Source organism: Podarcis bocagei (assembly GCF_964188305.1).
Source record: "Podarcis bocagei genome assembly, chromosome: 18".
Lineage (NCBI taxonomy): Eukaryota > Metazoa > Chordata > Lepidosauria > Squamata > Lacertidae > Podarcis > Podarcis bocagei.
The window spans coordinates 2008472-2021423 of record NC_138144.1 but is presented as its reverse complement, the minus strand read 5'-3'; the positions used below and the strand labels follow the sequence as shown (position 1 = coordinate 2021423).

The window sequence follows — 12952 nt, the reverse complement described above, 5'->3', positions numbered from 1 at the left end:
ATCCTTTGCCTCAGGCATCATCTGAACCAAGTCTGGGGCCTGATCCTGAACAGTCCCAGTCTGCACAGGTTCCCCTGCAACAAGCCCCGGCTGGGCCAAGTCAGGGGCCTGATCCTGCCCTGGCTCCAGATGTGGCGATGACCTCGTTGCCCTCCAGATGGGCCATCGCTTACAGCTGCTCCACTACCGGTTGGGTCAGGGGAAACTGAGGCAGCCCCTGGGTCTAGTAATCCACCGACGTCTCCTGAGCTGCAGAGACTCAGGTCTGAGAGAAGGAGAGACCTGAGTACTCGCAGGATGAGTGCTCGCCTCCGGGTGAAACAGGGAGATGAGTTGCCGTGGGATTAGGACCGGCCGTTACCCCGACAAAGTTAAAAAGCTGTCGGACCCCGCCCCAGGTTGCAGGAACAACATTGCTGTATGCTAGATCCTTGCCTGGTTTCCTGCCTTGGCCCTGTCGGACTGACTCCGGATTCTGGACCAGACCTGGACCGCGTTTCATGGGTTACCCCCGGACCCAGCACAGATAGATAGATCTATAGATAGATAGATAGATAGATAGATAGATCTATCGATCAGTTTTTAAAAGCAAGGCAGTCGTCGTCCCCCAACCAGGTTGCAATATGGGGAAACGGCGACGGCATACGAGGCGAGAGGGATGGGCAGGGCAGAGGAAAAAGGCAAGCTCGGCCACCGATTCTTAAGGAGTGATTTGGGAGCGCTTTCCAGGATACGAAAAAAGGTTCCCATTTAAAGTTTAAAAAGCAAGATTTGTCCCTGCCTGCACGACACGCGAGGTGAAAGGGACCAGGAGGGCAGAGGAAAAACGCAAGTTCTTCAATAGTACGACCGGGTCCGGGTTCAAGATTTCCCCCTCGCAGCTATTTACACGTGTCCTCCTGGTTTCATCTGCTTCCTATTTCGGTTTTGTCAGCGTTCAGGCACCCTGTTTTTCTGGAAGTAATCCGAACTCGCTCCCCTTTACCAGATTTGCAGGTGAGGGCCTACCTGAAAGAAAACGAGACCTTTTCCCGTTTCCTCCGGACCGACGCCTCCCTGCCACCCGCTGCTGTGGAGGAACTGCTTGGGTCCCGACTTGACCCACGGGTGGTAAGTAAAAAAGAGAGAGAGAAAAATGAGCCCGCCTCCTTTTTGAGGACTAGCGCCTTGATGCGTTTAACCTGGGCTTGAAAGTGGGGAGAGTCTCAGGTTCCAGCTATAGGGGAATGGCTGTGGAAATGTCTCGGAAATGGGCTAATGAAATCGAGAAACTGGTATGGCTTATAACAAATAATTTGTGTTTCCGTTTTTAAAATTATTGGGGTGCGGCTATTGGAAGCGTTAGGCCTGAAAGTCATGTATTTACGCAAAGGCGTGAGTTGTGTGCATGCCTTGAAGCTGGAACAAATAACATTATTATTATTATTATTATTATTATTATTATTATTATTATTATTATTTATTTATTTAAAAGAAGAGCAGCCTCCTTCAAGAGGACTGGAAACTTGAGGCCGACAAAACATTGGGATGCGGATTTTGGAATCGTTGCAGGGGTTATTGGGTGGTTGTTTTTATTTTTCTTTAATTATGTATTCTGTGGTTTTATATTTTGATTTTTATTCTGAGACCTCCGGGTATAGAGCAATATGTAAATCCATTTTTTTTTAAAAAAGAAAGTCGTTTATTTACGTAAGGTGCGATTATACCCATGCCTTGAAGCTTAAACAAGCACCAATATTGCCATTTCTTTTTAAAGAAAGACTAGAAACTTGAGGCCGACAAAACACTGGGATGCAGAATTTAGGGAATGTTAGACCTCCGGGTATTGGGCGATATATAAATTCAATAAGTAAAGTAATAATAGGAAGTCGCATAACAGTGAAAGTTATATTGCGTTTTACAAGTAGCATGTGCTTATATTTTTTGTTTCCTTTTAGTATTGTAATGTGTTTTCTTGTGTGTGTGTTTTATGCAATTTGTGTGTATACTTTGAAGCTTAAACAAACACCAATATGATGATGATGATGATTATTATTATTTTAAGAAAAGAAGAGCAAAAATAATATTTTTTATTAATTTTTAGCATACGATTTTTTTAAAGACATACCGCACAAATTATTATGCATATGTCCTTGTTTGGACTTCCCTCAGCATCTCTGATAGCCTTCCGTCTTGATTATTTCTCCTGCAATTCATAGCTTAATATCGCCTTTACCTTTTCTAACAAATCATTTTTCCCTTTCCATTTTTACAATATTTCTTAAATTACTCCTCACAGAACTTCTTGTAGTCCTACAAACGTGATCTGATCATCGCAAATACCGTATTTTTTGCACCATAACACTCACTTTTTTCCTCCTAGAAAGTAAGGGGAAATGTCTGTGCGTGTTATGGAGGAAATGCCTACGGGTGGCATGCCTACGGATTTTCCTTCTCTAAAAACTACGTGCGTGTTATGGTCGGGTGCGTGTTATAGAGCGAAAAATATGGTACTTTTCAGATACTCAGTAAATTTAATCCAGTCTTCGGTAAACCTCTGGTCCCGCCAGTCTCAGATCCTTCCTGTTAGCTTGTCTCATTCTGCGTAGTCCATCAATTTCACCCTCCATTCTTCTAATGTCGGTAATACTTTTTGCTTCCACTTTTGGGCCAAGAAGTCGCTTGTTCTCACGGCGCCGATTCCTTTCTCTCCTCTTCCAGTTCTCCCTCGCCGGGACGCCTTTGACGCAGATCGTTTGCAACGCTTCCGTCCTCTCCCAATTTTTGGTTTCCGAAGACGCGGAGGCGGCCGAGGGGCTCCGGCAAAACCTTTGCGCTTTGCCGGACGGCACCCTCCGAGCCCTGGAACGCCGCTTCCTGTCCCAAGTGGACTGGGCCAAAATTCTCACGGTAGGTGTGGAGCGGTATACAATTGTATAGCGGTATACAAATGAAAAATAATAATACAGTGGTACCTTGGTTCTCAAATTTAATCCGTTCCGGAAATTCTGTTCCGAAACCAAAGCGTTCCAAAACCGACGCGTTCTTTCTCATAGAACGTAATGCAAAACGGGTTAATTCATTCCAGGCTTTTAAAAGCAACCCCTAAAACAGCACTTTAACGTGAATTTTGCTACCTAACAAGACCATTGATCAATGAAATGAAAGCAATCATCCATGTACTGTACTATAAATTAAATAAGACAGTATTGGAGATGATAAAAATTAAAATTATTATTTTGTTACTTGCACTGATGATAGTTCATGGTTTGGATGGGGGGGCTTTTATCCATTTCCGCAGTCACACAACCAGTCAATCAGTAGCTGAACCGGGTTCTGCACAGTCACAAAAACAAACGAAAAAGCCTCAAAAATAAAAACGCAAAATAAATGGCAAAAACAAAAGCGCCAAACTTAATCCATTCCGGAAGTCCGTTTGTCTCCTGAAAGGTTCAGAAACCAAAGCGTGGCTTCTGATTGGCGCAGGCGCCCCAGAAACAATAGCCGACAGCCGCGTTGGACGTTCGGCTTCCGAAAAACATTCGAAAACCGGAACACTTCTGGGTTTTCGGAGTTTGGGAACCAAGGCGTTTGAGAACCAAGGTAGCACTGTAATGATTTTGGTTACCGTTAGGAGGAATCTGTGTGGCGGGGCAGGGAGGGGGAGCGAGAGAGATTTGACGGAGCTCACTTTAAAATGTGGATCTACCACGTCTGCCCTTTCGGAAACTTCCGAAACGACGGGAGATAGTTGAGAGCGAAGGCCACCTGCCCCCAAACAAGGAAAAAACCTGTCTTTTCCCCAACAGGAGCGCATGAGTGCTGCGTCGGCCGAGGTTGCAAACACAGTGGATTCCCTCCGTACCCTTCTTCAAGGGACCTCATCTTTAGCCGAGGAGGTAATTCGTGGCATGGAGAGGAGCTTGTCTCTTTATATATACAGTGGTACCTCTGGTTAAGAACTTAATTCGTTCCGGAGGTCCGTTCTTAACCTGAAACTGTTCTTAACCTGAAGCACCCCTTTAGCTAATGGCGCCTCCGGCTGTTGCCGCATGATTTCTGTTCTCATCCTGAAGCAAAGTTCTTAACCTGAAGCACTGTTTCTGGGTTAGCGGAGTCTGTAACCTGAAGCTGTAGCCTTATTAGACTTTAGCGATGGTAGGGTGAGCGTTGCTCCCAGAACAGGGAGGAAGGAGTCAAATGACACCGAGGTTGATTCAGAGAAAGTGTTTATTCTGCTCTCCGGATAGCAGAAGGCACTTGCGTGGTCAGTTCACAGCAAGTTCAAAGAAATGAGAAATTTTATGCAGTATATATATCCTCCAGGCACCCTCTCCCCTCTTCCAACCACGTCAGCTTATACACGTAAGTTGACATCCATGACCATAAACAGATATTCCTGTTCCGGTACTCTTGACCATAAAAGAGTACCTGTTCCTATACTCTTATCTTGGGGCAGGAGGTCACCAACTCTAAGAGCACTCCCGGCACCATTCCCGGGTCTCTTGTCAGACCTGACAAGGTCTGTGTGTCTTTGTGGTCAGGATGTAAGATAATACCCAGACGTGCCATCCCTGCTCCACTCGGAACTGGCAAGGCCCTCCATTGCCGTCACGGACTGATAAAGGAGAGGGCTTTGAGCACTTGTTTATACAGCTGTCTTTCTGTTTATACATTGACTCAAAAGCTCAAGTTAATGCATTTTAGAAATGTTCCCTTGGAGGAGGAAAAATATGGATTTTGGGTCCCGTTTCAGACTGACTGCACAGAAACCCATTCCTTCCCCCTTCAAAGCGTCTGTAACCCGAGGTACCACTGTGTGTGTGTGTGTGTGTGTGTGTGTGTGTGTGTGTATATATATATATATATATATATATATATATATATATATATATATATATATAATTTATTTTTCCATTATACATTCACATCGTTATTACCCACTCCACCTCCCTGCGACCCAGATCTCCGCCACGACCAGCTTTGTGGAGTTCCGCGAGGCTCTCCGGATTCTCTCCGGCCAGGACCCGGCGTCTTCCGCCCGACAAACCTTCGAAGTCTTCTCCCGCCTGGTCTGCGGCCACCCCGAAGGGGGAGGTCTCAAGGTGCCCTCCTTGAACTGGTATGAGGACAACAACGTCAAGTCCTTCCTCGGTCGCAACGAATCGGAGCAAAAGATCACTTTGGACAATGGCACGAGTGAGTGACACACACTTGTCTTTTTATTTGATTTTATTTTTGGAAAGTTTTTATTGTTAAAATAATTCAGCATTAATGCACACATATTGCGAATATACAAACATACATTTCATACAATCCTTTAAAATGTTCAAACGTATCTACACTCAATCCCACAGATAATTCCTTTTCCCATCACCCCCCCTCACCCCACCTTTGTGTTAGACTTCCAATCTACTCAATTGCAATTTCTTTCCACTTCTATTACTTTCTTTCACACACCTTTAACCTAATTTCATGCTTCTTTTTCTATTACACATTGTTATCCATCTTATTTAGTATTCCAGTATTTAAAACGGAACTTGTTTATTCTAATAGGAGTTCTGATTTTTCAATATGGTTTTGCAAGTATCCTTTAAACACTTTCCAGTCCCTGTCTATCTTCTCTTTTGAGATCCTTCCAATTTCTCCCATTGTTTTGGATATATTGTAATACTCCAATAATTTGGCAAGCCACTCTATTTTTGTCGGTATAATACCGCTTTTCCAATTTTGGGAGCGTAGAAGTCAGCCTATTGAGTTGTATGGCCTCTAATAATAATTCTGGCATAAATGCCAAAATCACAAGAAAATAAAATGTGCTCCAAGGTATGAGGTTCCTGTTTACTACGTTTGCAGAGACGCTCTGATTCTGGGAGAGCTAAATATCTTCCTCTTACTATCATGCAGGGAAACATACTAAATCTGGCTAACATAAACAGCCTGCACAATTCACGATTCGTCAGATTTGGGGAATATGTGAAGGTTCCCGGTTGCCTTTCCCCTGACAATTACAGATTGCTTTTTCCACAGGCCCCTACTGCAAAGATTTGATCCGGACTTTGGAGAGCAACCCGTTCTCTCGCATCTTGTGGAGGGGGATCAAGCCCCTTTTCGTCGGGAAGATCCTGTACGCCCCTCCAACGCCAGCCACGCAGAAGGTCATGGCGGAGGTAGGATGATACCCAACTCTTATCTCTCTTTCAAATTGGAACCAGTGAAGGCGGTGAAGGTCCTGTGTGAGTGTCTGGAGGCGGTTGGAGGATGGGTGGCGGCTAACAGATAGAGGTTGAATCCTGACAAGACAAAAGGACTGTTTTGGGGGGACAGGGCGCGGGCGGGTGTGGCGGACTCCCTGGTCCTGAATGGGGCGACTGTGCCCCCGAAGGACCAGGTGTGCAGCCTGGGAGTCATTTTGGACTCACAGCTGTCCATGGAGGTGTAGGTGAATTCTGTGTCCAGGGCAGCTCCATCTGGGATGCAGGATGAGACCCTCCCTGCCCGCAGACTGTCTGGCCAGAGTGGTGCATGCTCTGGTTATCTCCCGCTTGGACTACTGCCATGCGCTCTCCGTAGGGCTGCCTTTGAAGGTGACCCGGAAACTGCAGCTAATCCAGAATGCGGCAGCTAGACTGGTGACTGGGGGTGGCCGCCGAGACCACATAACACCAGTCCTAAAAGACCTATATTGGCTCCCAGGACGTTTCCGAGCACAATTCAAAGTGTTGGGGCTGACCTTAAAAGCCCTAAATGGCCCAGTAGACCTGAAGGAGCGTCTCCACCCCCATCGTTCTACCCGGACACTGAGGTCCAGCACTGAGGGCCTTCTGGTGGTTCCCTCCCTGCGAGAAGCGAGGTTACAGGGAACCAGGCAGAGGGCCTTCTCGGTGGTGGTGCCCGCCCTTCAGATGTCAAAGAGAAAAATAACTACCAAACTTTTAGAAGACGTCTGAAGGCAGCCCTGTTTACTCCTGTGACCCCAAAGCTACATTCCCACCCATACATTAAAAGCAGTACGATGTCACTTTTTGAGTTATTTGGGGGGGGGGGGGAGAGCTCCAAAAGTTGCTGAGCTTTCAACGGGGAGGTTGGCCCCCATGCATTCACCATTGGGGTACAAGACCCCCCCAATTTTTGATTTTCAACCAAAAAAAAGTCCAATCGGAGGCACCATAATCTGATTATATGAAAATAAAGACTTCATTTTGAAAAGTTGATAATCAACACCTATCAGAGGCACCAATAAGCCACTCCCCAGTCTTCCCAGTTTACAGGAGAACCCAGCTGTGGAAATCAAGGGCTTTTTGGGGAAAATCTGGGCACCTAGGGAGGCTGCAGTAGGCAGACTATCAGAGAGAAAAATCTCCAGAATTCAGGGGAAAACATGCATTATAAAACTCGCAGTCTCTCAGTCTGGCTTACCTCGTAGGGCTGTTGTGAAAATAACATTGGGGGGGGTGTTAGCTGTTCTAATTCAAGGGAACCTTTTTTCCAGTTGAACCGGACTTTCCAGAACTTGGCCGTCTTGCGAGAAGTGAGGGGGGCGTGGGACGATTTGGGACCTCAACTCTACACGTTCATGAACTCGAGTCCGGAAGTGAGAGCGGTTCAGGTTTGTCTCTTGAACTTTCAAGCGGGGATGGAGGAGGGGTCTATTTATCAATCGAAATATTTACAGTGGTACCTCGGGTTAAGTACTTAATTCGTTCTGGAGGTCCGTTCTTAACCTGAAACTGTTCTTAACCTGAAGCACCACTTTAGCTCATGGGGCCTCCCACTGCCGCCGCCGCGCGATTTCTGTTCTCATCCTGAAGCAAAGTTCTTAACCCGAGGTACTGTTTCTGGGTTAGCGGAGTCTGTAACCTGAAGCGTCTGTAACCTGAGGTACCACTGTATGTGCCATTATATCATACAGAACATACAGTCGTACCTTGTATCTCAAATGCCTTGTGACTCAAATGTTTGGCTCTCAAACGCCGCAAGTGAGTGTTCCGGTTTGCGAATGTTTTTTGGAAGACGAACGTCCGACGTGGCTTCCGATTGAGTGCAGGAACCTCCTGCAGCCAATTGGAAGCCGCACCTTGGTTTCCAAACGTTTTCCGAAGTCTAATGGTCAGCTGGGATATAAGGGTTGGGGAGAGAAATGGGATTTATCCGTTCTGTGTCTGGAGAGGCGTTTTCTCAGGACCCCGCAAAATCCCGTTCGCCATCTCTCCCCACGATTGGTAAAAATGTAAAGGACCCCTGGACGGTTAAGTCCAGTCAAAGGCGACTATGGGGTTGCGGCGCTCATCTCGCTTTCAGGCCGAGGGAGCCGGTGTTTGTCCGCAGGCAGCTTCCCGGGTCGTGTGGCCAGCAGGACTAAACCGCTTCTGGCGCATGACGGAAACCAGAGCGCACGGAAACGGCGTTTACCTTCCCGCCAGAGCGGTACCTATTTATCTACTTGCACTTTGACGTGCTTTCGAACTGCTAGGTTGGCAGGAGCTGGGACCGAGCAACGGGAGCTCACCCCGTCACTGCCGACCTTCTGATCGGCAAGTCCTAGGCTCTGTGGTTTAGACCACAGCGCCACCCATATCCCTTTCCCTCACAATGGATGCCTTAGTTTAGGGAAGCTTTTAATGTTTAATAGATTATTGTGTTTTAATATTTTGTTGGAAGCCGCCCAGAGTGGCTGGGGAAACCCAGCCAGGTGGGCAGGGTATAAATAATAAATTATTATTATTATTTATTATTATTATCCCTTGCAGAACCTGCTGGAAACCCCTGGCTTGGCCCAGTTCCTGGAACAGCAGCTAGAAGGAACGTTTTGGAACGTATCTGCCTTGAGAGAGTTCCTGTCGCCGGAGACGGCCGGCAGCGCCTACACTTGGCGCCAGGCCTATGGCGAAGTGGACGCCGCGATCAGCACCTTGTCCCAGTTTATCGAGGTGCGTTGCCCCTCGCAGGAGCAGGAGAGGCTGCCTGCCCACCGAACTCAGCACTGCCCGCCCAGACTGGTAGCAACTCTAGACGGTTTTGGGCAGGGGGTTCTTACCCGGAGGGATCGGGTCCGGGATTAACTACCGTATTTTTCCCTCTATAAGACGCACCAGACCACGAGACGCACCTAGTTTTTGGAGGAGGAAAACAAGAAAAAAAATATATTCTGAATCTCAGAAGCCAGAACAGCAAGAGGGATCGCTGCGCAGCGAAAGCAGCAATCCCTCTTGCTGTTCTGGCTTCTGGGATAGCTGCGCAGCCTGCATGCGCTCCATAAGACGCACACACATTTCCCCTTACTTTTTAGGAGGGGAAAAGCGAGTCTTATAGAGCAGAAAATACGGTAAATGCAAAGCTCCGTCGCTGAGCTACGGGTCTTCCCCGGAAGACTAATCAAGAGGCTAGTCCTCATTGTCTGATTTAATAAGAAACTGCCTCATGCCAACTCAAGTCATCGCTGCGCACACCTCTGTGTTTTCTACATGGAATGGCAGCCTCTCGGCTCTTACCTGGCGGTGTTCTGTCGCTGATATGCAATCTTTTTATTTTAATATATGTGTACATACATATATTAAGTATTAAGTAGTAAAAGCTATGGTTTTCCCAGTAGTGCTGGAGGAGACTCTTGAGAGTCCCATGGACTGCAAGAAGATCCAACCGATCCATTCTGAAGGAAACCAGCTCTGAGTGCTCACTGGAAGGACAGATCGTGAAGCTGAGGCTCCAAGACTTTGGCCACCTCAGGAGAAGAGAAGACTCCCTGGAAAAGACCCTGATGTTGGGAAAGATGGAGGGCGCAAGGAGAAGGGGACGACAGAGGAAGACATGACTAAATGACTAAACAACAACAACAACATACGTAGAATTTTATTCACCGAGCTTTTTGTGGTATTTGTTTTACCCTTACTCTTATTAGGTATTTTGTATTTTAATGGTGCAAACCGCCCTGTAATCTTTGGAGGAAGGGTTGTTGTTGTTGAGTCGTTTAGTTGTGTCCGACTCTTCGTGACCCCCTGGACCAGAGCACGCCAGGCACTCCTGTCTTCCACTGCCTCCCGCAGTTTGGTCAAACTCATTTTCGTACCTTCGAGAACACTGTCCCCCCACCTCGTCCTCTGTCGTCCCCTTGCGCCCTCCATCTTTTCCAACATCAGGGTCTTTTCCAGGGAGTCTTCTCTTCTCATGAGGTGGCCAAAGTCTTGGAGCCTCAGCTTCAGGATCTGTCCTTCCAGTGAGCACTCAGGGCTGATTTCCTTCAGAATGGAGAGGTTAGATCTTCTTGCAGTCCATGGGACTCTCAAGAGTCTCCTCCAGCACCAGAATTCAAAAGCATTAATTCTTCGGCAATCAGCCTTCTTTGTGGTCCAGCTTTCACTTCCATACATCACTACTGGGAAAACCAGAGCTTGAACTATACGGACCTTTGTTGGCAAGGTGATGTGTCTGCTTTGGAGGAAAGGCAGTAATGTAAGGTTACTAGACGTCCCCGTTTCCCGGGGACAGTCCCCGGATTTACAAATCAGTCCCCATACATAATCCGTTGAAGTTGAAAAGTGTCGCTGGATTCATTGGGAGAAAAATCTGGTAAACTTACAGTACAGTGGTAGCTCAGGTTAAGTACTTAATTCGTTCCGGAGGTCCATACTTAACCTGAAACTGTTCTTAACCTGAAGCACCACTTTAGCTAATGGGGCCTCCTGCTGCTGCCGTGCCATCGGAGCACGATTTCTGTTCTCATCCTGAAGCAAAGTTCTCAACCTGAAGCACTATTTCTGGGTTTGTTTGTTTTTTGCAAAAAAATTATTAGTTTTTACAATATCAACTACAAACAAAAACAAAACACACAAAACATAACAAACATAAATCATAACCTTATTGAAAATAACAGTTATTTACTTTGTAAAACGACTTCCTCGTTTCCCCTTAGTTGAATTTCATTGCATATCCTTATAGCGGTTTTCCAAATCCCAATTTTAATACCCTTTAAATTAGACATTAACGTCTTTAAATCTTCTCCTTCTTGTATTAAACATAATATTTTATCAGTTAACATAAATACAATCCTAAGCCCATTAAGTGTCTGGACGCTATTTCCAGTTATTTTAGCTTAACAAATTTAGCAAAGTAATCATTAAATTTCTTCCATTCTTCGTGGTGTTCCTCCTCCTTCTGGTCGCGGACTCTTCCGGTTAGATCGGCTAGCACTATTTCTGGGTTAGCGGAGTCGTATGTAACCTGAAGCGTATGTAACCTGAGATACCGCTGTAATGTACAAATTTTAAAATAAATGCAAACCTGAAGGTGTCGGGAATTGAACCTGCAATCTTCTGCATAAGGAGCACAACTGCCCTCCTCTCTGATCCACGATGGGACTGTTTCTCTCCTAGTGCATTTCCCTGAACAAAATCGAGGCGGTGGACTCAGAGGACGAGCTGGTTCTGCGAGCCATGAGGCTACTGGAGGACCGCCAGTTCTGGGCCGGGGTTGTGTTCCTGCCGCCGGACAACCAGAGCGATTTCGGCGAGGTCCTCCCTCCCCACGTCCGCTTCAAAATCCGAATGGACATTGACGACGTCACCCGCACCAACAAGATCAAGGACAGGTGAGCCGCCGCCGTCCCGCCCGGTTTGAGAAAGATTCGTAGAAAGGGACCCAAGGGTCATCTAGTCCAACCCCCCCTTCTGGGCGTAAATATCGCGCACGCGCCTGCCTTCCTCTTGTTTAGAAGGGAACAGAGGATCCCGCCCCTTAGGGTTGCAGCCTGAAAAGGCACGGCACGAAAGGAAAGCGGATTGCGGGGGGAGGAGGAAAGAGAGAAACCTCAGACGAGCGCGCATTTGAAGCGCGTGGCGTTATAAGCTGTGGGTTAATGAAAGAATCCATGATTCTGGGGTTTAGGTGGCGAAACAGCTAATAAAATGGAGTAAACAAACACCGGGAAATGGTACGTCAAGAACCGGGTTGCCACATTTCATAAAGTGAAAATCCGGACACAAAAGTTCCTGAGCTTTTCTTGGCAAAGTTATTGAACTTTCTTTTCCTTTTTTTGGCCAAATTTGAGCTCATTTTTTCCTCCCCTCCCCTCCCCCAATAAATTGTTGAGCTATTAAGGAAATTCACACAAAAAATCAGTGCTTCCAACATGGGTTGCCAAATTTTTTCCCAGACATTTTTACCAATTTCGGGAAATTCCGCCCGGACGCTATTTCCGACGGACTAAGCCCTAGTCAATAAGAAAGTTTAGGGTTTGGGGTTTGTTTAATTGTATAATGTTCTGGAATATTTTTGGAGACTTAATAGAAGTCTCCTACTTTGGAGGTCTTTAAGCAGAGGCTTGACAACCATATGTCAGGAGTGCTCTGATGGTGTTTCCTGCTTGGCAGGGGGTTGGACTCGATGGCCCTTGGGGTCTCTTCCAACTCTATGATTCTATGATTCTATGATTCTATGATTGTGGTGTTTTTTTGAGGGGGGAGAGAATCTTATGAAGAGCAGCTAAGAAATCGAATAAAATGTTCTCCTGACCACAAAACAAACAAAAACGGATTGTGCACTCAGGATTGCTCAAAGGGACTCTCAACCCCTTTCCCTCTTCCTGCGAATGTTGACCAGGTTTTGGGACCCGGGGCCGGCGGCTGACCCCTTTGACGACCTGCGGTATGTCTGGGGCGGCTTTGCCTACGTGCAAGACCTCGTGGAGCAAGCCGTGGTTCGGGTCCAAGGCAAGGAGCCGTCTCCACAGGGCCGCGTGGGGATCTACATTCAACAGATGCCTTATCCCTGCTACGTCGACGACATGTAAGTCAGAAATGTGCAAAAAGAAGAAGCGTCCTAAACCACCAAAATTTCAAAACATGCTTTTTCCACACAAAAGATGGTAAATGTATACCCTCAGCCCTGGAAGTGTTCCAAGCTAGACCCCTTTGTTGTTGTTTAGTCGTTTAGTGGTGTCCGCCTCTTCGTGACCCCCTGGACCAGAGCACGCCAGGCC

General features: G+C 46.8%; 1 protein-coding gene across 1 annotated transcript in view; it reads left to right on the top strand.

The window, feature by feature from the left end:
• LOC308577404 (phospholipid-transporting ATPase ABCA1-like) overlaps positions 1-12952 on the top strand; it is a 76572-nt gene that overhangs the window by 11418 nt on the left and 52202 nt on the right. The window contains exons 6-14 of the mRNA XM_081177519.1: positions 989-1110; positions 2701-2889; positions 3789-3878; positions 4944-5178; positions 6010-6149; positions 7472-7588; positions 8730-8909; positions 11349-11563; positions 12574-12759. Of these exons, the coding sequence (XP_081033645.1) occupies positions 989-1110; positions 2701-2889; positions 3789-3878; positions 4944-5178; positions 6010-6149; positions 7472-7588; positions 8730-8909; positions 11349-11563; positions 12574-12759 (1474 nt within the window). The remainder of the gene's footprint in view (positions 1-988; positions 1111-2700; positions 2890-3788; positions 3879-4943; positions 5179-6009; positions 6150-7471; positions 7589-8729; positions 8910-11348; positions 11564-12573; positions 12760-12952) is intronic.